The 25,388-nt window shown below is 40.1% G+C and overlaps 1 protein-coding gene and 2 pseudogenes across 2 annotated transcripts in view; 1 reads left to right on the plus strand and 2 right to left on the minus strand.

Moving 5' to 3' along the window:
- Positions 1–25,388, plus strand: part of DDX46 (DEAD-box helicase 46) — a 78,240-nt gene that overhangs the window by 24,121 nt on the left and 28,731 nt on the right. For both annotated transcript variants that reach the window (XM_025860840.2, XM_025860841.2), the window contains exons 13-15: positions 369–451; positions 17,278–17,442; positions 17,948–18,110. In XM_025860840.2, coding sequence (XP_025716625.1) covers positions 369–451; positions 17,278–17,442; positions 17,948–18,110 — 411 coding nt within the window. The remainder of the gene's footprint in view (positions 1–368; positions 452–17,277; positions 17,443–17,947; positions 18,111–25,388) is intronic.
- Positions 9,507–10,559, minus strand: LOC112815062 (swi5-dependent recombination DNA repair protein 1 homolog; annotated as a pseudogene).
- LOC112815061 (calponin-3 pseudogene) lies at positions 13,902–15,634 on the minus strand (annotated as a pseudogene).

Genomic DNA, 25,388 nt, shown 5'->3' on the forward strand with positions numbered 1-25,388 from the left:
AGGTGATGCTGTCAGATAATGGCTGATGTGGCTCGATGCTTCATCTCAGTCTTAGTTTTATGATGTGTTTTGGAGAGGGCTGTTTTCTGAATTTTACAGGTCCTTCAGGCCCTATGATGGTATGCAAGAGACGAGTTTGACAAAATAAAGGGCCTCATATACCCATTGTCAGAAAGTACTTGCCATTAGATTAAGATCTTGTAGACCAAAATTTCGTTTCACTGTTTAAACATACCTAACTTACCCCTCTGGTTAAGTCAGGCATTTTAGTTCCCTTTACAGTTTTTTAAAGTTCTTGGTAGTGATAAAATGAATTGTGACTGATTTTTAGTTTTCGTTTTGTCTTTATTTTTTTTTCCTCATCTTAGGTCGGGTCACAAATCTTCGAAGAGTGACATATGTTGTTTTAGATGAAGCAGACAGAATGTTTGACATGGGTTTTGAACCACAGGTAATCACTAAATGTCTTAGTGTTTTGAACTATAAAATAAACCTTGTAATTGCCGTGAGAATGAAATGTTCTTAAAGTGTCTGAAATTCTCACACACATTTTTGTTGCGCTGTGATACAGTAAGTTGAGGACATATGAAATTGAAATAGATATGTTTTGAATTCCTCATAAAACTGGTTCAGAAGGTATTTGTGCAGGCTTTCCCTTTTGGTCTTTTAAAACCATCATTGGTAAAATTAGAATTGGAGTGCTGATAATAGAAGCTTAAGCTTTCATATTTTATAGTTTTTGTTGTCACTTTTTTCTATACATTTTTGAGATTTTATTTATTTCAGAGAGAGAGCACGAGCAGGGGGGAGAGGGAGAGGGAGAAGCAGGCTCCCCGCTGAGCAAGGAGCCCGATGTGGGACTCAATCCCAGGACCCTGGGATCATGACCCAAGCTAAAGACAGGCGCTTAACCAACTGAACCACCCAGGCACCCTCATTGTCCTTTCAAATTCCTTTACTTCATGCTTTTAATTACCTCATGATCAATATAGCCCATGCTGTTTATATTCTCCAAATGTAAAAACGAGGCCCGGAGCATTTGTCTGCTTTAGATTTTTGTATTCCTCATACACACTGTTTGCTCAGATACAAAATTTCAGTGATAAAAACTTAGAGGGACACATGTTAAGAGGTGGTATTTTTATTGAGATAAGGTATATGAGTTATCAGTGTGCTATGGATACCAAAAAAGATTTATTTTCTATTGCAAACTGCATTAATTGAAATGGGGTATTAGAAAGGGACACAGTAAAAGTGGTCTTTAGTCTTTTCACATAAGTCTCTAGAAATGTATTTCCTGTCATGTGCGTGTATTTAGATTTAGGGATCACAATCTAAATGAGATATAGAAGAGCACATAAGAGTAAACAGGACTATGATGATGCCTGAACCGTGTGAGAAATAGTTAAAGAGGAATATTTAGCTTGGAGTAGAGGACTTGATAGCATCCTTTAACCCTTTGAAAAAAGTCTGTCACATGAAGGAATCACTGAGGAGTAGACCTAGGACCCACTTGGGAAGTTATATGAAGCTGGATCTGAGCGTAATGTGAGAAAGGGCTGGATAAACATTATTTGGAGGGGCACCTGGGTGGTTCAGTCATTAAGCGTCAGCTTTCGGCTCAGGTCATGATCCCAGGGTCCTGGGATCCAGCCCCGCATCGGTCTCCCTGTTCCGCGGGCAGCCTGCTTCTCCCTCTCCCACTCCCCCTTCTTGTGTTCCCTCTCTCGCTGTGTCTCTCTCTGTTAAATAAATAAAATCTTTAAAAAAAAAAAAACATTATTTGGAGATGAAACAAGTTACGTTGTGGGAGGAGGGCAGATACTGAATATGCTTTTCATCCATGTGTTCGGGTAGAGGTAGGGTGGTCCATTTGTGGAAAGAGAGTAGAGGGAATTGATGTATCAGATGGAAGATGGAATTAGATCCTTTTAATGTCTTTCCTAATCTCGGGAAATCTTAGACTTTTTGGTAGTGTTTAAGGTAGGTGTGGTGATTGGGCCTTTCTGGTTGATCCGTTAAGCTTTGCCATAAAGAGGTCAAACGACATTTCCCATTCATTGGTGTGCAGAGTGTGAATCATCCCTTGCCATTAGTGCTTACATCTCCGTAAGTACCTGAGGGAGAAATGCTGAGTAATAGTTTATTGATCACTAAAACCTGTTGAAGAGAAGAAATTTTAGAGTAAATTAATGATTATTTTGTGAGCTGTAGTATAGAAAGTGCTGGGTTGGGGTCAGTGCCACAGTGCACTATTTGGGTGTAAAGCAAGTAAAGGCACTCGCATTTGAATCAAAGCTGGTATTAGTGAATGCACATCTGCACAATGGCTTCTATATAGAGAAGAGTGGACAGGCAGTATGCCTCCGGACATGATTCTGTACTGAAGAAAATAATGAAAATTGGGAACTAAATTAAGTCATGGCCACTGAATGTGTATCTTTCTGAGTGTGAATGTACAGTAAGTGTACTTGTTGTGCGATGGCACGGGCAGAAGGTACAGGACTCTACTTTTCCACATTTAAGCTTGAACAGGCTGGCAGGTCGAAAGGCGCTCGGGAAAATCTTTGTGTATTGTTTTAAACTTAACACTTTTAGTGCCAAAAGAAGAGTTTTTAGGGTGAAGGATAACAGAATTTCCTTTTCTTTTCTCTCTCTCTTTTTTTTTTTTAAGATTTTATTTATTTGAGAGAGAGAGCACGAGAAGGAGGAGGGTCAGAGGGAGAAGCAGATTCCCCGCTGAGCAGGGAGCCTGATGCAGGGCTCGATCCTAGAACTCCAGGATCATGACCCGAGCCAAAGGCAGTCGCTTAACCAACTGAGCCACCTAGGCGCCCCTCTTTTTTTTTTTTAAGATTTTGTTTATTTATTTGAGAGAGAGAGAAATAGTGAGAAAGAGCATGAGTGGGGTTGAGAGGGAGAAGCAGGCTCCCTGCTGAGCAGGGAGCCCAATGTAGGGCTCAATCCCAGGACCCTAGGATCATGACCTGAGCTGAAGGCAGACAGCTGACTGAGCCACCCAGGTGCCCCAGATAACAGGATTTCTTAAAAAGACCTGTAGAAAAGTATACCTCTTTCTTAAACCTTACTGATTTTTTTTTTTAACTTACTGAAGAAAAACTTGTACTTATTAGTGGACATCTTCCTAAGGGCTGCAACAGAATGTGAACTCCTTTTGGAACCAAAGACAACAGAAGAGTAGATTAGGAATCCATTTGTTCCTTTACCAGAATTGGAATCTATTAAAAGTAGCTTTTGACAGGATATTAAAAAGTGGTTTTCATGAGAGATTGCCCTATAGTTTCTAGGTTTGTTCTTTTTTAGTTTCGTAAAAATAAAGAGTAAGAGAAGAAATCAATTAGATACAGAAATTAATCTTTAGCTTAAGTTAGCCACTTTGGAGCTGGACATATATACTTTGGTAAAAATATGTAAATAATATTCCTCTTATTTAAAAAATATTATTTACATGTTCTCTTTTTATTAAGAAAGACAGTGTTGTAATTGGCCTAAATTTATTCATGCCTATGTCTAATACAAAATGAATGAAGCTGAAGATTCTGAAGACATTTACTCCAAGTTTCACTTTCTTTCATTCTTTTTTTTTTTCTTTTTTCTTTTTTAAGATTTATTTATTTGAGAGAGAGCAGGGGGAAGGGCAGAGGGAAAGAATCCCAAAGAGGCCCCCTACCGAGCGCGGAGCCCGACTCAGGGCTCTATCCCACGACCCTGAGATCCTGACCTAAGCTGAAACCAAGAGTCAGACGCCCAACCAACCAGGCCACCCAGGCGCCCCACCGAGTTTTCACTTTCTTAAAAATACCAATCACATAATAAAATGAGAGAGTAAATGTGCTTGTCAGTTGTACACTGTAAAGCACCAGGCTTGCATCAGTCATCTTAAGGAGCTCACTATCTCATGTGAGATTACTGTACTTTGAAGACCGTCTTCAAATTCACATCAAAATTAGGTCACTAGATAGATGATTAGACACCTCAGCATCTCTGAGTCTCTCTCTTGAGGCCAGTGGTGAAGGGTTTGGTGCATAAGCAGTTACAGATGAATAACATGGCTACTACTTAAGGAAATTGAGGTACTGAAAAAAGACAGATTTTTGAAGACTTATTTTTTAAGTCTAATGTAATACTTTACATTAGAGGAGACAGATTCAGAGATGTAATGACATTTGCCTCCCCCCCACCCCGCCCCATGTTTTATTCCTATTTCATATTATGATTTAGTCCAGGGTAATTTTTACCAACATAGATAGCAACATCTCAAGGACCCTATTTGTGATTTAAAAATTTGGGATTGGGATATTTACGTTGGTGAATAAATAAATCATTAACTTGGTAGCAAATTATTTTCTTGAGGGTGAAGAAAAACATTGCACATCATCAAGAGAAGTATAAGACAGAATGTGTTAATCTTTTAGAACATCTCTAAAACGAGCATATGCCAATGATCAGGAGTTGAATCAGTGAAAAGTGGGAAAACTGCTACCTTTGTAAATGTTAGTGACTGGCCTGATGAATTTAGTTTTAGCCTATGAGTGTGAAAGAAGTTTATGTACTTACTTGGCAGACCACAGCTGACTTGAAGTATCTGTAGTGTGAAAGAGGAAACATACTGAAAAATTTCAGGAACAGCTTTTAATCAGTAGCCCCCAGTCTGATAGCTTCCAGTCTGATAGCCAAGGCAGTCAAAACACAGACCCACTCATCATTGAAAAAGTGTGTGATCATTAGGGTCATTCTGTAGGCATCTTCATGACTCTAAGCAGTAATAGATATTCATAAGGTAAATCTAAGCTCCCATGTGCAGTACACTGTTACAGGAAGCACAGAGTTTGTAGCTTATTCAGGAAGATTTCTCTGCACTATGACAAGAAAAAGAGTTGGGTCTGGTTCTCCAGAAAAGTTTTATTCTTTGATATTGTCTTTCTGCGTATGCTGAGAATGAAAGCTTATTTGTGAATAGTCTAGGAAGGCAGGATGTTTATTATTCTTTGAAGAGATTTTCAAGGCCACAGTGGCACTTTAATGTGAATTGTCTGATCCTTGTTTATACATGTATAAAATGAGAAGTTGAGACTCAAGGAGCAGTCCTTCGAGTTGTTTAAGATGATCAGCTTTGTATGTAATGTCTTAAAAGATGGACACATTAATGTGAATTTGCAGTGATATTACTATCAAATTCATATCATCAAACCAAGCGTGGTTAATGATTCCTAATTTTCAGTAATGTACTTCAGTCATTCCGAAAGATTTGTCCTTTTATATAGGAAGATCAAGAAAAGCGTTCTGATAAGATGACATAGGAACTGGGACCTGAGTAAAGTGAGAGATTGAGTCATGGGGATATTTGGTAGAAAAGTGTTACAGGCAAAGAGCCAGTACAAATGCCCTGACATGGGAGCTTGCTTGGCCAGTGTCCCTGGAGCAGAGTAAAGAATGGGGAATGTGATGGGAGAGAGTAGAAGATGACAGAAGGAGATGTACTGATGGTGTGGTGAACATGTAAGACCCTGTACAGCAGGGTTAGGAATTTGGATTTTGTTTTTTTTTAAAGATTTTATTTATTTATTTGACAGAGACACAGCAAGAGAGGGAACACAAGCAGGGGGAGTGGGAGAGGGAGAAGCAGGCTTCCCGCTGAGCAGGGAGCCCGATGCGGGGCTCGGTCCCAGGACCCTGAGATCATGACCTGAGATGAAGGCAGACGCTTAATTACTGAGACACCCAGCCACCCCTAGGAATTTGGATTTTAATTTTAATGTGATGAGTTATATTTGGAGGCTTTGGGGGTTTTTTGTTTTTTGGCTTGAACTCACAACCCTGAGCTCAAGACTGGGGCTGAGGTCAGGAGTCAGATGCTCAGCTAAGCCACCCAGGCACACCTATATTGGAGGGTTTTGAGCAGAGGAATACCTGATCTAATTTTTTATATTTTTAGTCTTAAATTAACGGTCACACGTGCACATAGGTTTAATGGTACCCCTTCTCTACTTTCTCTTTAATCTCTTAGCTGATTATTTTGATATTCTACTTCTCTAAATAGAGTGCTTTTACTTCTCCTTTTTATTTTTTTGTTTTTGATACTGCTTATTGACTTCCCATGGGGGAATGTAATTTCTCTGTTTTCCTTCTTCCTGTTACATTCTTGCATCATTTTCATCCTTTATTTTTTCAGTAGATTTATGTTGCTGTTTTAATTGGATCAGAATATTACATTATGGCAATCTAAGTGTTATTCAGAGCTGGGCAGTGTATTAAATTGATTTTTTTTTTAAAGTAAGTTTGTGTGTGTTTTTTTTTTTAAGATTTTATATATTTATTTGACAGAGAGACAGGGAGAGCAGGAACACAAGCAGGGGGAGTGGGAGAGGGAGAAGCAGGCTTCCCGCTGAGTGGGGAGTCCGATGCAGGGCTCGATCCCACGACCCTGGGATCGTGACCCGAGCCGAAGGCAGATGCTTAACGACTGAGCTACCCAGGCATCCCTAAATTGATTATTAATTTCCTCTATAACTTTTTGTTTTCTCTAGAGATAATTGTCTTTTTATGTGTGTTGGCTGGATTTCTGTATACTTTAATTAAATGCCAAACTCTATTAGTTATATAAATATATCAAGTAGTTGAAACAGTCAAGTTTTCTGTTTGTTTCATCTTCCTTAAGGAGTTTTTTTCAGAGCCTTTTGACCTGTTCCAGTCATGGTTTGTTGTTCTCTCTGCTTGACATACAGCTGCTGTCCTGGGATCCATCATTCTGGGATCAACAGAGTCCCCTTTGTTTTTCACCTTATTAGGATCCCCAAAGTTCTGTAACCCAAGACTAAATCTTTTCTTAAATAATTTTTTTTTTAATAGAACACTTTAGGAATTTCTGTGTCATCGTTGCATTAAGGGGCCATACTAATCTCTCTATCATTCCAATTATTTTTATTTATTTTTTTTTAATTTTTATTTATTTGAGAGAGAGAGAATGAGATAGAGAGCACGAGAGGGAAAAGGGTCAGAGGAGGAAGCAGACTCCCCGCCGAGCAGGGAGCCCAATGTGGGACTTGATCCCGGGACTCCAGGACCATGACCTGAGCCGAAGGCAGTTGCTTAACCAACTGAGCCACCCAGGCGCCCCATTCCAATTATTTTTAGTATATGTGTTGCTAAAGTGAGCACTTAAGTGATTCATTTTTACTTTTTTAAATTTATTTTTATTCAAGTATAATTAGCATACAGTATTATATTAGTTTCAGGTGTACAGTATTCAGTACAGTATTACTCAGTACGCATCATGATAAGTGTGCTGTTAATCCTCTTCACCTATTTCATCCATCCCCACATCTGCCTCCCTCTAGTGACCACCAGTTCGTTCTCTGTATTTAAGAGTCTGCTTTTTGTTTGTTTGTTTGTCTCTTTTTATTCTTTGTTCTTTTGTTTGGTTTCTTAAATTCGACATGTAAGTGAAATCATAGGTATTTGTCTTTTTCTGACTTATTTCGCTTAGCATTATACCCTGTAGTTTCATCCATGTTGTTGCAAATGGCAAGATTTCATTTAAATGACTCATTTTTAAAGATTGCCTTCTACCTACATAGGATCTTTGTCCTCTGAGTTGATTTTCTCTTTGCTTTGGTTTCTGCATTCTGTAGATGTCTGGGAATCTGTAGTTACCTACTTGTGTTTAAGGGTTGGAGAAGGGGCAGCTTAAAATTCAAAGCTGTCTGTGCCAGAGCAGGACTTACTGACTTTGACTTTCACTGTTGTGATCTGGTTGGGTCTTTCCTTTGGTTGGGGACTATCTTCTGCTTGTCTTCTTGCGCTGAGCAGACTGTGCCTGGAGAAATATTGGCGGTCTTCTGCCTCGAATATGAAGGTCTGTCTCCTGTTTTGGGTTGGAAAAGAGGCCTTGAGGGAGAGGTGGGAGCCTCAGCCTTGAGCATTATGCATTTACTTAATGCTTTTCTTCTTAGGGTTTTACCCTTGCTTCATCCATCCATGCTCTTGTTTTATTCTCTGCAGAAGCTAAACCTTTAGGTCTTAGGCTAGGATGATAGAAAGGCCCATTGCCTGGCTGAGTAGCAGGTGGAGGTCGGGTGATTTGATTGCTTCTTAAGCAGACCTTGTAACAATTCTCCTTATTCTGGCACCCTACCTTTCACATTCATGTAGGGAGAATAGCTTTGTTCTTAACTTTTCCTTACTGCTAGCATGGGATTCTGCTTCCTTGAGCTTGATTAATCTTTTACCATCTTAAAACATTTTACTGTTTTTTGTTTTGTTTTATTGACAAATAAAGGGGCATTTATATACTATAAAACTCATGCTTTTATTTTCTTTTTTAAAATATTTTATTATTAGAGAGAGCGTGCGTGTGATTAGAGAGTGTGCATGTGAGCAAGGAGAGGGGCAGAGGGAGAGGGAAAAAATCTTAAGCAGACTCCCTGCTGAGCTTGGAGCCAGATGCAGGGCTCAATCTCATGATCTCACCACCCTGACATCATGACCTGAGCCAAAATCAAGAGTTTGATGCTTAACCAGCTGAGCCACCCAGGCACTCCTCCCTTCTTGCTTTTATCTTTCTTTGTATGCCAGTACTTTTGAAAGCTTTAAACAGACTCAGAAATAAGAACACTGCAGTAGTCTTACATTCATTAAAGAAATCAGCTTTTAATTTTCCCACACGGAAGCCACCAGTTTCTATTTGTTATTAGCAAGTTCTACCAGATATTCAAGGAATTGATAATTGTTTTCCTTTTTTTTTTTTTTGGACATATGAACAACTTTAATTACCTGCTACAACCATGCAGAAGGAAATATGTGGTAAATGGATAAAAACACGGTTCATAAACTTAGGGGACAGGCAGGCATTTTTAGACCACTTCAGGTTTAGACATTAACCAGACTGAAGTATTTTTTAACATTTAAAATAAAACCTTAAAAAAAAATAGAACTTTTTTACCACAGTAAACAAAACAATGTATTAAATTTGACTTCCAGAAATGACCAAATTATTCTTTAAACATGATTTAATTTTTTTTCACATTTCTTTAAATGTCAAGTTTTCTTTGGCAAACTTATCCAAAATACTAAATTTTCATTTTAGAACTTATTTTATATTTATATAACAGAGTGCCCTAAATTGATGTTCATCAAGATACCTTTCTCTAGGCCCTAATGGTTTCTACCTTCCTTTTAAAATGTATGATCTTTTGGGGCACCTGGGTGGCTCAGTTGTTGGGCATCTGCCTTCGGCTCGGGTCATGATCCCAGGGTCCTGGGATTGAGCCCCGCATCGGGCTCCCTGTTCGGCGGGAAGCCTGCTTCTCCCTCTCCCACTCCCTCTGCTTGTGTTCCCTCTCTTGCTGTGTCTCTCTCTGTCAAATAAATAAAATCTTTACCAAAAACAAACAAACAAACAAAGACTTCCAGAGCTTTAAAAAAAAAAAAGTGTATTATCTTTTAAGTTGTCATTCTCAAAAATATTCTGGAGAAAAAATTATGAATTAAACACCGATAAACTCTTCTTCATTTCTGTTGTAGTAATTTATCATCTAACCCACAGTTGTCTATCAGTTGAGTAAGGCTGAGTTTGTTGTTCTCCTCAGACATAGCTGACTGCAACTCATAAAGCAACAGCTGGCTACAGCTTCTCCACTTCTGTATTAACACCTGTAACTGAGACAGGTCATTCTTTGATCTATACATTTTGACCGGTTTTAGCCTCCGAAGAAAGTCTTCTTTCTCCTCAATCTGCTTCACCAATTTTGCTCTTTCTTCACTTAATCCTTGTTTTGGAAGATTCTCATTCACAAAGTCACTTTGGAGATCACTGCAAGACTCAGTATCAAGAGATTTAGATTCACATGCACTGATAACTCTTGAAGGTATTCTTCAAATATGTACTTTCTTTGAATTCACCATCTATGTGTTTAAAACTTTCTTCAGGTTCCAAACAGTTTTCTTCTACTGAAGATGCTGGTTTCTCAGGAAAAGTCTGATCGTTTTTTTCATTCTCTACTTTAAGACGTTTCACCACACTAACGAATTAAATGAAGATCTAGTTTTCCTCAATCGTTCTCTAAGTGTTGCACTCATAGGTTGTTTTCTTGTGCTCCTTGTCCGGGGAGATGGTGGATTGGCGCAAGCCCGTGGAGTGCTAGGTAAAATCACACCTGAGTCAGATGGGTTTTCCATCTTGAAAATAAAATCTTGGGGGCGCCTCGGTGGCTCAGTTGGTTGGGCAACTGCCTTCAGCTCAGGTCATACATAATCCTGGAGTCTCGGGATCGAGTCCCACATCGGGCTCCCTGCTCTGCGGGGAGTCTGCTTCTCCCTCTGACCCTCTTCCCTCTCGTGCTCTCTATCTCTCATTCTCTCTCTCTCAAATAAATAATAAAATAAAATCTTTAAAAAAAAAAAAGAACATAAAATCTTGGTTTACCTCTTAAACCCTAAAAAGCTGTGTGACTAGAACCAATGACCACCCAGGCCTGAGGAACAAGGAACCCAAGCGCATCTGTGCCGTTTAAGTAGTGAACAGACCCTCCCTCCGCCATCCCCAGAGTGCAGAAAACGCGCGCTGCCGCGGCGGGGCGGGGCCGCACGGCGATAATTATATTCCTAATCATATTTTATTTTAAAGTATGAAAAAGGGTAAATAACAGTTCATAAGGTCTTTGTAATCCTTTATTTTTTTCTTTAAAGATTTTATTTATTTATTTATTTGAGAGAGAGAAAGAGAGAGAGCGCATGAGAGGGGGGAGGGTCAGAGGGAGAAGCAGACTCCCCGCTGAGCAGGGAACCCGATGTGGGACTCGATCCCAGGACTCCAGGATCATGACCTGAGCCGAAGGCAGTCGCTTAACCAACTGAGCCACCCAGGTGCCCTCTCCCTGTAATCCTTTATTTTTAAAAGGGCTCTCAGTCTTCATTATATACCATAAAATTCACCTGTTTTAAATGTATAATACAGTGGTTTTTAGTGTTCATACACATTTATGCAGCGATCACCACAATCCAGTTTTGTTTTTTTTCCATAATCCAGTTTTGTTTTTTTTCCGTAATCCAGTTTTAGAACATTTCCATCACAAGAAAGATGCCTCATGCCTATTTTTACTCATTTCCAGTTTTCACCCCAGCCTGAGGCAGCTGCTGATTCGTGTTCTGTCTTAATATATTTGTCTTTTCTGGACATTTCATATAAAATGCATATATTATACATCTAGCTTATTTTACTCAGCATAATGTATTTGAGCTTTTTGTCCATTTTTTTTTTAAGATTTCTTATTTATTCATTTGACAGAGAGAGAGACAGCGAGAGAGGGAACACAAGCAGGGGGAGTGGGAGAGGGAGAAGCAGGCTTCCTGCTGAGCAGAGAGCCCGATGGGGGGCTCGATCCCAGAACCCTGGGATTATTACCTGAGCCGAAGGTAGACGCTTAACCGGAGCCACCCAGGCGCCCGAGCTTTGTCCATGTTATAGCATGCCTTTCATTCCTTTTATTGCTGAGTGGTTAGTATTCTGTCATATGAATTTATATCACGTTTTGTTTATGCATGAACTGTTTGATAAATACTTTGGATTATTTCCACTTTTTGGCTGTTATGAATGATGCTGCTGTGAACATTTGCATACAAGTTTTTGTGTGGACATATGTCTTTATTTCTACCAAGGGGTAGGATTTCTGAATTGTGTGGTAATTTATATTTAACTTTTTAAGAAACTGTCAAACTTTTCCATAGTGGCAATTTCATTTTTTTTTTAAAGATTTTATTTATTTATTTGACAGAGAGAGACACAGCGAGAGAGGGAACACAAGCAGGGGGAGTGGGAGAGGGAGAAGCAGGCTTCCCGCTGAGCAGGGAGCCCGATGTGGGGTTCGATCCCAGGACCCTGGGATCATGACCTGAGCCGAAGGCAGATGCTTAACGACTGAGCCACCCAGGTGCCCCGTGGCAATTTCATTTTATAGGCCAATATAATATTGGTATCTAAATCAAACAAGGTATAGTTTAATGTATAATGTTGCAAGAACCCTAAAAAGTGTATTAGGGAACCAAATATAGTAATGCTTAAAGTAAATAATAAATCACATTGAAGTTAGTATTCTTTACATGCAAAGGCTAGTTTAAAGTTAGAAAAATCAAGTAAAAGGCTCCTGGGTGGCTCTGTCAGTTAAGGGTCTGACTCTTGATTTTGGCTCAGGTTATGATCTCTTGGGTCCTGAGATCCAGCCCTGCCACGGGCTCTGTGCTCAGTGGGGAGTCTGCTTGAAAATTCTCTCCCTCTGCCCCTTCCCTCACTCACACACACTCTCTATCTCTAAAATAAAACCAGGGCGCCTGGGTGGCTCAGTTGGCTAAGTGTCTGCCTTCTGCTCAGGTCATGGTCCCAGGGTTCTGGGATCGAGCCCCATGTCCATCGGGTTCCCTGACCATTGGGGAGTCTGCTTTTCTCTCTACCCCTCCCCCTGCTCATGCTTGCTCTCTCATAAATAAAATCTTTAAAAATAAAATAAAGGGGCGCCTGGGTGGCTCAGGTATTAAGCATCTGTCTTCGGCTCAGGTCATGATCCCAGGATCCTGGGATCCAGCCCCACATTGGGCTCCCTGCTCAGTGGGAAGCCTGCTTCTCCCTCTCCCATTCCCCCTGCTTGTGTTCCCTCTCTCACTGTCTCTCTCTCTCTGAAATCAATCAATCTTTTCTTAAAAAAAGAAAAAAGAAAAGTCAAAAAATATAATCTACCCTGTTACCAGAATAGAGGAAAAAACCATACCGTTATCTAAAATGTGTAAAAGGCATCTGATAAAATTTCATTTATGATTTAAAAATTCAGAAGCGATGGGGCACTGGGTGGCCCAGTTGGTTATGAGTCTGCCTTCGGCTCAGGTCATGATCCCAGGGTCCTGGGATTGAGCCCTACATTGGGCTCCCTGCTCACCAGGGAGTCTGCTTGTCCCTCTCCCTCTGCCCCTCCCACCCCTTGTGTGAGTTCTCAGTCTCTTTCTCTCTTTCAAATAATAAATAAAAAAATCTTCAAAAAAATTCAGCAGAGACTAGTGGGGAACCTCCATATCCAATGAATGGTACATACAGAAAAATCTGTAGTAAATGTTACACTTAGCGGTAGAACTTTTAAACTTTTAACATGAAGAACAAAGTAAAGTAGTTAATATCCATTCAACATTTTACTAGAGGAGAAAGGGTATAATGTTTAGAAAGGAAGAAGCAAGTGTTATTTGCAGATGTTAAGGCTGTCTTTGTAGAAGACTCAAAATGATCTACAGATAAATTGTTAAGAGGACCATAAAGTTTCTGGATACTAAGTCAGTAAACAGAAATCATTTACATTTCTTTTCTCAGTAAGTTAGAAAATGTACTTTAAAAATCATATAATTCAGGGCACCTGGGTGGCTCAGTCGGTTAAGCATTTGCCTTCGGATTAGGTCCTGATCTTGAGGTCCTGGGATTTAGCCCCGCATTGGGCTCCGTGCTCGATGGGGAGCCTACTTCTCCCTCTTCCTCTGCCCCTCGGTCCTGCTTGTGTTCTCTCTCTCGCTCTGTCTCAAATGAATAAATAAAATGTTAAAAAAAAAAACATGTAATTTACAAAAGCATGAAAAAATAAACCTGACAAAAGATGTATAAGATCTTTTGGAGAAAATTATGAAGCTTTACTGAAAACATTACAGAGAACTTAAGTTGACTCTCAAAGTTAGACATTGGGTGGTGAAGAATAACCCTCCTGTGGAGGAGGGACAGGGTAGGGTGCTTCTTGAAAATCTAGTTCATTCTCATTTTAGGATTATGTTTTCTTGTGTCTGGGTATCAATTTAATCAAAATGTTGCTGTCATCTCCTGTTTTCTTTTCTTTTTTTTTTTTTTTTTTTTTTCACGGATCAGGACTTTATTTAAAAATTAGCAAACAATACTGTAGAGACATTGATATGTAAATTTCTAAAATGCTGCATCTTAAATTTAGTTGGCAGAGACCACACGTAGCTATAAGCATGAGTTTAGTCCTCCTCGTAGAAACCAAGTACTAAACTGTAAAAAAAAAAAAAAAAAAAAATTTTCATTTCTGAAAATCCCAGGTTATTACGGAGATTGTAAAAATGCATAGGTCTTGAATAAGAGAATTGGCTGTACAAGAGTACTCCCCTCCCACAGTATTCCTTTTTACTTCATATGCGAGTTATTGCTTCTGCTGTAGGATTGAACTGTTACAGCACTAAAAGGCAACTATTTAGGGAAGAGGCAGAAAAAGGAAAAGGGAATGTATGTAAGGCAGTATTTCTTTTAGGTACAATAAGCATAATAGTGTTTTAGGAAGACAAGATAAAAATTACTCAAGGCTAGCTTGGTTCTCACTGAATAAAAACAATGGGCTAAATACTGAGCTCCTCTGTGTCAATCTAATAATCAATGCCTTGGTCGCCATATTGGTAATCTCTGGGGTAGTCATCTTGGTACTCTCCATGGTATTCATCTGGGTATTCTGCCTGATAATCACTATCGCTAATTTCAGACCCATTTGTTCCTGTTCCTTGGCTTCCGTTGTGAATGACCGGTTCTGTGGGAGCGGCACAGTATTTGGGATCATATACTTGCCGCCCAAGCCCATACACACTCATTCCTTTCTGGGAAGCAACTTTGTTGGTTCCCATCTGTAGAGAAATTGTCGAGTTGTCCACCGGTTGTAATGTTAGCTTCTGATCATAGATGTCTCTTCTTGTACCTGGTGCTAACATTCCCGCCTGGCTGGCTCCTTTGTTGGTGCCCATCTGCAGACTAATTGTGGTCTGGTCAAAAGGTTTTTTCGGTTTGCATTTTGGGATCATAAAGATGCCTCCTGGTCCCATAGGCTGTCATACCTGCCTGGCTGGCGCATTTGTTGGTTCCCATCTGCAAACCAATTACACTTTGGCCAGCTTTTAATTTTCCTTCATCAAAACGTCTTGTTTGTTTTTCAGCATACTTAACTCCAATGTCAATGGTTGTATGGAATCCTTTTGTTTTAGCCCGACCTGCCAGAGCCACCAGCGTAGTCTGAACCTGGGTCATGTTTCCATTCTCAAAAAGATCATTTGCTTCAAATATGTCATGTGGCTTCATGCCATAAGCCTGAATAGCTTTAATAAAGTTTCCAATATTCTCCAACTGAGGCCAGTTTAACGAGGACTCATTAACCTTCTTCACTGAGCCTGGCTGTAGCTTGTTTATGAGCTCGCAGAGGATGATGCCATCTTTTAAGCCCAGCTGAAAGTTGGTGCCAATGCTCATGCCTGTCACCTCTTCTATCCAGTTTCGAAGATCTTCTTCTGCCTGATGATCATACTTGGAAGCGATCTTGTTCTTGACCTCGGCCGAGAGCCCGTAAGAAGGACCCTTGTTGAAGTGGGTCATGGTGGTTAGGGCGACGGGAAGAGGCTGCGCTCGGGTCTGGGGGTTTCTCGTACTCGCTTTCCCCGCTCCTGGCACCGAGGAGTGGCCGCAGCGCGAGATGCTCGGAGCTCGCTCCCCTGGGCGGCGTAGGAGACGCCCAGACGCGGCGGCGGGGCGCGGGCGGTGCCTCGGCAGCTCGGTCCGACTGGGTCCCGCAGAGCCTCCCGCTCCGCTGCTGAGTCCCCCACGAACCTGTTTTATTTTCTTACTGTCTTTGTTGGTTTGTGCAAGTTTTAAAAACACTCTCTGCATTGTTAACTTTTACAGGGTTTTTCAAAGGAAAAGAAATAAATGTATGTGGTCAAGCAATAGTCTTTAACTGAAAGTACTGACATATATTTTAAAGCCATCATTTTGGCTACTGGATAGAGAATAGATTGGGTAGGAGTTGGAAGAGAGATAGTTGGAATAATCCAGATGAGAGGTGATTGAGGTTTAGGCCAGGAACCCAGGATTTCCAAGTGCCTTGGGTAGGACTGCCCCTTTCACAGATTTCACATCATGTTTGATTGGAGTGAAAGTGTGGTCCTAGAATTCTGTATATTCCTGGCTAGACCTTCACCCATCCCAGTTTCCAACCACTCACCACTGTCTACCTTGAAACCATCATTAATAATCTTATTCATTACTTCTATTTTTTTAAAAGATTTTATTTATTTGAGAGAGAGAATGAGATAGAGATCATGAGGGTCAGAGGGAGAAGCAGACTCCCTGCTGAGCAGGGAGCCCAACGCGGGATTTGATCCTGGGACTCTAGGATCATGACCTGAGCCAAAGGCAGTCGCTTAACCAACTGAGCCACCCAGGCGCCCCATTACTTCTATTTTTCTTGTTTATAGCAGTCATCACAAGAGTCCTAGGATTTCTCCAGGGCTCTATAGAGGTGCCCATATCCTATCCCCACAACAGTATGTCTGCCTTCATTGTTCTCTTTGTTTCTGTTGCTCATATCAACCTTTGACACATAATACATTTATCCCTATCCATCTTCCTTCAAATACAAACTCCATGAAGACAGGATTTTGTCTGTTTTTATTGCATATTGCAAGCGCTTAGAGCAATGCCTTACACATACAGTTGCTCAACAAAAATGTGTTGAATAACTGATGGAAAACAGTGATACCAAGGGAGAATACTTGTATCCCAGATAAAGTTTTAAGATTGAGAATACTGAATTTTTGGTGGATTAAGTGTGAGATCAGTGAGAGAGAGAGAGAGAGGTGACAGATGGCTCTTCCATCTTTGCCCTAAATATGTGAATAACTATAGTTGCTGTTCTTAGGAGGGGGAAACTGAACAAAGCAAATTATGGAGTAGTATCAGTTATTTGAAGGTAACAAGTTCAGAGTCACTGAATAGATGTTCTCAAAATTTTCTTCTCCTTTTTTTGTGTGTGTGGGTTTTTTTTAATTTTAAAGATTTTCTTTATTTGAGATAGAGAGCATGCACCAGCGGGGGGAGCAGAGGAAGAGGGAGAAGCAGGCTCCCTGCTGAGCAAGGAGCCAGATGCGGGACTTGATCCCAGGACCCCAGGATATGACCTGAGCCCAAGGCAGACAACAACTGAACCACCCAGGCGCCCCTTTTTTCTCTTTGTTATTTTTAAACATTTTATTTATTTGAGAGAGAGAGTACAGAGGGAGAGCCAGACTCCCCGCTGAACAGGGATTCTGACGCAGGGCTCAGGCCCAGGACCCCAAGATTAGGACCTGAGCTGAAGGCAGATGCTTACCTAACTGAGCAGCCCAGGCACCCCTTTCTACTTGGTTTTAACATCGTATGATTTTTGGAGCCTATACTCACCATATTTATTTGCAATGTGTTCTCAGGTCATGCGCATTGTGGATAATGTCCGACCTGATCGACAGACAGTTATGTTTTCAGCTACCTTTCCCAGAGCTATGGAGGCTTTGGCTCGCAGAATCCTGAGTAAACCCATTGAAGTGCAGGTTGGAGGCAGGAGTGTGGTTTGCTCAGATGTGGAACAACAAGTGGTGGGTACAATCTTTTGGAAATCCTCAATTCCCTAGAGGTTTAAGCAGTATGTGATCCTTTGGGGATCACTGTGATGAAGGCAGGTAATTATCTAATCTTGAATAGGATACAGCTCAGCCATTAATATTTTATCCGATAAACCTAAGCTATTCCTTGGAACTGCATGTTTAAAATGCTCTTTTTAGTTCTTCCCACCAGAAGAGATGGGACTGGTAGATGGAAATATCACATACCCATTTTATTCTTTAGTTAATAGGATGTGAGGTCAAGAGGCAGAGAGTACTAGATGATGGTTTGCTCACATTTGCAAGCTCCTTCTCTCAGTTAGAAATTTTTTTTGGTCTTACTGGTTTATCAGTTAAAATCAACATTTTCCTACCGATTCCTAAAGATACAGCAAGATGTTGTCATTTAACCATTTGCCACAAATAAAATGAATATTTTTGCATTAGAGTTATATTTGCTTTTTTATTCCATTAACTTGGTGCAATTTGGTATTTTCAGATTGTGATTGAAGAAGAAAAGAAGTTTTTGAAGTTACTTGAGCTTCTTGGCCATTATCAAGAATCGGGATCTGTCATTATATTTGTGGATAAGCAGGAACATGCAGATGGTCTTCTGAAAGATTTAATGAGAGCATCTTATCCTTGCATGTCTCTTCATGGAGGTAATGTTTAGTGAAGTATCTGTTGAGTACTTAATTTGACCAAGTGCTGCTGTGTTCTGAATGATGATATTTACTGTGTACTGTGATTTAGAGCCAGATTTTATATCATCTATCTCAGTTTTTATTCACAACAGCTCTATGAAGGGGTAAGCATTATTATTGTTCCATCTTAGAGATTAAGAAAGTAAGACAACAGTACATTGGTTTGACCAAACCGTATAGCCATTAATCAGATAAGGAGAAATTGAACTTAGAATTTTCTGTTTCCCTTCCATTGTGCCATGCTACTTAGATGTTTTCATGATCACCTTTAATTGAAAGAAACATTTTAATTTTGATGTAACATCTCCATTGTTAAATGTATGTGGGACTTAGAACGCTAAACATATGGAACACAGTTTGAATTATCATCACTAAGTGTTCTGGCAGTCTGTGACTTTGTAATGAACCATGCCAAAATTTAGTGGCAAATGTCATTTATTTCATAAATCTGCACTTTGGGTGGAGCTCAGCACATACTGTCTAGTTTCTGTTTCATGCTGTGTCTACTGGGGTGCTTAGTTGGGACTGGGGATCCATTTCCAACTTGCCTTAACTTAGGTGGCTGGCATGTTGACACTGAGCTCAGGCTATTGGCCTGGGGTGATGGCTCTTCCCTTTGCGGATCTCTTCTGTATACCTGGCTGGAAGGCAAGAACCGAAAGTTGACAAGTCAATTTAAAGATGGTACTTTCATTTTCACAATATACTGAAGGTTAAAATAGTCCCAGGACTGGCTAAGATTAGAGGGGATGGAGGCGTAGACTCCCAATTCTTGATATGAGGGTCATTCCCCATGCAGAAGAGTATGTAGAATAGGCCATGCTTTTGCTGTCATCTTTGGAAAATACAGTCTACCATACCACATGTCATTGTGGATACAATTAAAAGGGCTTTTAGGTACTTTGAGGTTATGTATTTGGTTAACTTTTAATGTTTGAAAATGCCTCATATTTTCTCCTTTGTTTGTTATTGGGATAAAATGTACATTATATAAAATTTACCGTTTTAACTATTTTTAAGTGTATAAATCAGTGACATTAAGTGCATTCACAATGCTGTGTAATATCACTGTTATCTACTTCCAGAAGTGTTTTTCATCCCAAACAAAAACTCTCTACCAATTAAGTAATAACTTCATCTCCATCCCCACCCCTTAGCCCCTGGGAACCTGTATTCTAATTTTTCCATCTGTGAATTTCCCTGTTTTAGATATTTCACACATGTGGAATCATACAGTATTTGTCTTTTTGTGCCTGGTTTTTTTTCACTTAGCATAATTGTCTTTGAGGCTTATTGATGTTTTATCATGTATCAGAATTTCTTATTTTTTTAATAAGTATTTTAATTCTAGTATAGTTAACATACAGTGCTATATTATTTTCAGTTGTACAGTTCTACACGTCATTCAGTGCTTGTCCTGAGTGTCCTCTTAATCCCATCACCTATTTCACCCATCCCACCACCCACCTCTCCTCTGGTAACCCTCAGTTGGTGCTCTAGATAAGAGTCTGTTTCTTGGTATGTCTCTCTCTCTCTCTCTTTTATTCCTTTGCTCATTTGTTTTGTTTCTTAAATTCCACATATGAATGGAATCGTATGGTATCTGTCTTTCTCTGAGTTACTTCATTTAGCATTATACTTTCTGGCTTCATCCATGTTGTTGCAAATGGCAAGATATCATCCTTTTTATGGCTGAATAATGTTCCATTCTATATATATACCCCACATTTGTATCCATTCATCTATTGATGGATACTTGGGCTCCTTCCTTATTTTAAATAATAGTGCTGTAAACCTAGGGGTGCACATGTCCTTTTGAATAAGTGTTTTTGTATTCTTTGGGTAAATATCCAGTAGTGCTATTACTGGATTGTGGGGTAGTGTTTTTTTTTTTTTTTTTATTAACTATAATGTGTTATTTGTTTCAGAGGTACAGGTCTGTGATTCATCAGTCTTACACAATTCACAGTGCTCACCAGAGCACATACCCTCCCCAATGTCCATCACCCAGCCCCCCCATCCCTCCCAGCACCCCACCACTCCAGCAACCCTCAGTTTGTTTCCTGAGATTAAGAGTCTCTTATGGTTTGTCTCCCTCTCTGGTTTCATCTTGTTTCATTTTTCCCTCCCTTCCCCTATGATCCTCTGTCTTGTTTCTCAAATTCGACATGTCAGTGAAATCATGATAATTGTCTCTCTCTGATTGACTTATTTCACTTAGCATAATACCCTCTAGTTCCGTCCACGTCGTTCCAAATGGCAAGATTTCATTTTTTTGATGGCTGCATAATATTCCCGTGTGTGTGTGTGTGTGTGTGTGTGTGTGTGTGTGTGTGTGTGTGTATTACAACTTCTTTATCCATTCATCTCTCAGTGGACATCTAGGCTCTTTCCATAGTTTGGCTGTTGTGGACATTGCTGCTATAAACATTGGGGTGAACGTGCCCCTTTGGATCACTACATTTGTATCTTTGGGGTAAATACCCAGTAGTGCAATTGCTGGGTCGTAGGGTAGCTCTATTTCAACTTTTTGAGGAACCTCCATACTGTTTTCCAGAGTGGCTGCACCAGCTTGCATTACCACCAATAGTCTTAAGAGGGTTCCCCTTTCTCCGCATCCTCGTCAACATCTGTCGTTTCCTGACTTGTTAATTTTAGCCATTCTGACTGGTGTGAGGTGGTATCTCATGGAGGTTTTGATTTGTATTTCCCTGATGCTGAGCGATGTTGAGCACTTTTTCATGTGTTGCCCATTTGGATGTCTTCTTTGCAGAAATGTCTGCTCATGTCTTCTGCCCATTTCTTGATTGGATTATTTGTTCTTTGGGTGTTGTCTTTATAGATTTTGTATACTAGGGGCACCTGGGAGGTTCAGTCATTAAGTGTCTGCCTTTGGCTCAGGTCGTGATCCTGGGGTCCTGGGATTGAGCCCTGCATCAGGCTCCCTACTCAGCGGGAAGCCTGCTTCTCCGTCTCCCACTCCCCCTGCTTGTATACCCTCTTTCATTGTCCCTCTCTCTGTCAAATGAATAAATCTTAAAAAAAAATGTTTTGGTTACTAGCCCTTTATCTGATACGTCTTTTGCAAATTCCTTCTCCCATTCTGTCGGTTGTCTTTTGGTTTTGTGGACTGTTTCCTTTGCTGTGCAAAAGCTTTTTATCTTGATGAAGTCCTAATAGTTTATTTTTGCCCTTGCTTCCCTTGCCTTTGGCAATGTGTCTAGGAAGAAGTTGCTGCGGCTGAGGTCGAAGAGGTTGCTGCCTGTGTTCTTCCCAAGGATTTTGATGGATTCCTGTCTCACATTTAGGTCTTTCATCCATTTTGAGTCTGTTTTTGTGTGTGGTGTAAGGAAATTCTTGAAAAAGAAGAATGAAAATCCAGTTTCATTCTTCTGCATGTGGCTGTCCTATTTTCCCAACACCATTTGTTGAAGACTGTCTTTTTTCCATTGGACATTCTTTCCTGCTTTGTCGAAGATTAGTTGACCATAGAGTTGAGGGTCCATCTCTGGGCTCTCTAGTCTGTTCCATTGATCCATGTGTCTGTTTTTGTGCCAGTACCATACTGTCTTGATGATGACAGCTTTGTAATAGAGCTTGAAGTCCGGAATTGTGATGCCACCGGCTTTGCTTTTCTTTTTCAACATGCCTCTGGCTATTTGGGGTCTCTTCTGGTTCCATACTGATTTTAGGATTATTTGTTCCATTTCTTTGAAAAAAGTTGATGGTAGTTTGATAGGTATTGCATTAAATGTGTAGATTGCTCTAGGTAGCATACACATTTTCACAATATTTGTTCTTCCAGTCCATAAGCATGGAACAGTTTTCCATTTCTTTGTGTCTTCCTCAATTTCTTTTATGAGTATTCTGTAGTTTTCTGAGTACAGATTCTTTGCCTCTTTGGTTAGATTTATTCCTAGATATCTTATGGTTTTGGGTGTAATTGTAAATGGGTTTGACTCCTTAATTTCTCTTTCTGCTGTCTTGTTGTTGGTGTATAGAGATGCAGCTGATTCCTGTGGATTGATTTTATATCCTGCCACTTTACTGAATTCTTGTATGAGTTCTAGCAGTTTTGGGGTGGAGTCTTTTGGGTTTTCCACATACAGTATCATATCATTGGCAAAGAGTGAGAGTTTGACTTCTTTGCCGATTCGGATGCCTTTGATTTCTTTTTGTTCTCTGATTGCTGAGGCTAAGCCTTCTAGTACTGTGTTGAACAGCAGTGGTGATAGTGGACATCCCTGCCGCGTTCCTGACCTTAGGGGAAAAGCTCTCAGCTTTTCCCCATTGAGAATGATATTCGCTGTGGGTTTTTCATAGATGGCTTTTATGATATTGAGGTATATACCCTCTATCCCGACACTGTGAAGAGTTTTAATCAAGAAAGGGTGCTGTACTTTGTCAAATACTTTTTCTGCATCTATTGAGAGATTCATATGGTTCTTGTTCTTTTATTAATGTAGTGTATCACATTGATTTGCAGATGTTTAACCCGCCTTGCAGCCCAGGAATAAATCCCCCTTGGTCATGGTGAATAATCCTTTTTATTTTTATTTTTTTTTTAAGATTTTTTTTTTTTTTTTGACAGAGACACAACGAGAGAGGGAACACAAGCAGGGGGAGTGGGAGAGGGAGAAGCAGGCTCCCCGCCGAGCGGGGAGCCCGATGTGGGGTTCGATCCCAGGACCCTGGGATCATGACCTGAGCCGAAGGCAGAGGCTTAACGACTGAGCCACCCAGGTGCCCGGTGAATAATCCTTTTAATGTACTGTTGGATCCTATTGGCTAGTATTTTGGTGAGAATTTTTGCATCCATGTTCATCAGGGATATTGGTCTGTAGTTCTCCTTTTTAATGAGGTCTTTGTCTGGTTTTGAGATCAAGGTAATACTGGCCTCATAAAATGAGTTTGGAAGTTTTCCTTCCATTTCTATTTTTTGGAACAGTTTCAGAAGAATAGGTATTAATTCTTCTTTAAATGTTTGGTAGAATTCCCCTGGGAAGCCTTCTGGCCCTGGGCTCTTGTTTTATTGGGATATTTTTGATTATTGCTTCAATTTTCCTTTCTATTTCTTCCTAGGTCAGTTTAGGTAGTTTATACTTCTCTAGGAATGCATCCATGTCTTCCAGATTGTCTAATTTGCTGGCATATAGTTTTGCTCATAATATGTTCGTATAATTCTTTGTATTTCTTTGGTATTGGTTGTGATCTCTCCTCTTTCATTCATGATTTTATTTATTTGGGTCCTTTCCCCCTTTTTTTTGATAAGTCTGGCCAGAGGTTTATCAGTCTTATTAATTCTTTCAAAGAACCAGCTCCTTGTTTAGTTGATCTGTTATACTCTTCTTTTGGTTTCTAGTTCATTGATTTCTGCTCTGATCTTTATTATTTCTCTTCTCTTGCTAGGTTTAGGCTTTATTTGCTGTTCTTTCTCCAGCTCCTTCAGGTATAGGGTTAGGTTGTGTATTTGAGACCTTTCTTGTTTCTTGAGAAAGGCTTGTATTGCTCTATACTTTCCTCTTAGGACAACCTGTGCTGCAACCCAAAGATTCTGAACAGTTGTGTTTTCATTTTCATTTTCATTTGTTTCCATGAATTTTTTAGATTCTTCTTTAATTTCCTGGTTGACCCATTCATTTTTTTTTTGAGATTTTATTTATTTATTTGACAGAGAGAGACAGCAAGAGAGGCAATACAAGCAGGGGGAGTGGGAGAGGAAGAAGTAGGCTTCCTGCTGAGCCAGGGAGCCTGATGTGGGGCTCGATCCCAGGACCCTGGGATCATGACCTGAGCCGAAGGCAGACGCTTAACCAGTGAGCCACCCATTCATTCTTTAGTAGGATGTTCTTTAGCCTCCAACTCTTGGAGCTCTTTCCAACTTTCCTCTTGTGATTGAGTTCGAATTTCAAAGCATTGTGGTCTGAAAATATGAAGGGAATGATCCCAGTCTTTTGGTACCGGTTGAGACCTGATTTGTGACCCAGGATGTGATTTATTCTGGAGGGTGTTCCATGTGCACTCGAAAAGAATTTGTGTTCCGTTGGTTTGGGATGAAATGTTCTGAATATATCTTTGAAGTCCATCTGGCCCATTGTGTCATTTAAAGCCCTTATTTCCTTGTTGATCTTTTGCTTATATTATCTGTCCATTTCAGTGAGGGGGGTGTTAAAAGTCCCCTACTATTATTGTATTTTTGTTTCTGTGTTTCTTTGATCTTGTTATTAATTGGCTTATATAATTGGCAGCTCTGATGTAAGGGGCATACATATTTACAATTGTTAGATCTTCTTGTTGAATATACCCTTTTTAAGTATGATGTGGTGTCCTTCCTGATCTATTATTATAGTCTTCGGTTTAAAATCTAATTTGTCTGAAACAAGGATTGCCACCCCAGCTTTCTTTGATGTCCATTATTAGCATAGTAAATGGTTTTCCACCCCCTCACTTTAAATCTGGAGGTGTCTTTGGGTCTAAAATGAGTCTCTTGCAGACAGGATATCGATGGGTCTTGTTTTTTTATCCAATGTGATACCCTTTGTCTTTTGATTGGGGCATTTAGCCCATTTACATTCAGGGTAACTATCAAAAGATACGAATTTAGTGCCATTGTATTGTGTGTAAGTTGACTGTTACTGTGTATTGTCTCTGTTCCTTTCTGGTCTATGTTACTTTTAGGCTCTCTCTTTGCTTAGAGGACCCATTTCAATATTTCTTGTAGGGCTGGTTGGTGATCACAAATTCTTTTACTTTCTATTTCTCCTGGAAGCTTTTTATCTCTCCTATTTTCAGTGACAGCCTAGCTGGATATAGTATTCTTGGCTGCCTATTTTTCCCATTTAGTGCCCTGAATATGTCATGTCAGTCCTTTCTAGCTTGCCAGGTCTCTGTGGATAGGTCTGCTGCCAATCTAATGTTTCTACCGTTGTAAGTTACAGACATCTTGTCCCGAGCTGCTTTCAGGATTTTCTCTTTGTCTCTGAGATTTGTAAGTTTTACTATTAGATGTTGGGGTGTTGACCCGTTTTTATTGATTTTTGTGGGAGGGGTTCTCTGTGCCTCCTGGATTTTGATGTCTGTTTCCTTCCCCAAATTAGGGAGGTTCTCTGCTATAATTTCTTCAATGTACCTTCTGGCTGTTTCTCTCTTTCCTATTCTTTTGGGATCCCAATTATTCTAATATTGTTTCTCTTTATGGTATCATTTAGTTCTCGAATTCTCCCCTTGTGATCCAGT

Source organism: Callorhinus ursinus, unplaced genomic scaffold (assembly GCF_003265705.2).
Source record: "Callorhinus ursinus isolate GAN/ISIS: 27379988/994484 unplaced genomic scaffold, GSC_fseal_2.0 scaffold30, whole genome shotgun sequence".
Taxonomy (NCBI): domain Eukaryota; kingdom Metazoa; phylum Chordata; class Mammalia; order Carnivora; family Otariidae; genus Callorhinus; species Callorhinus ursinus.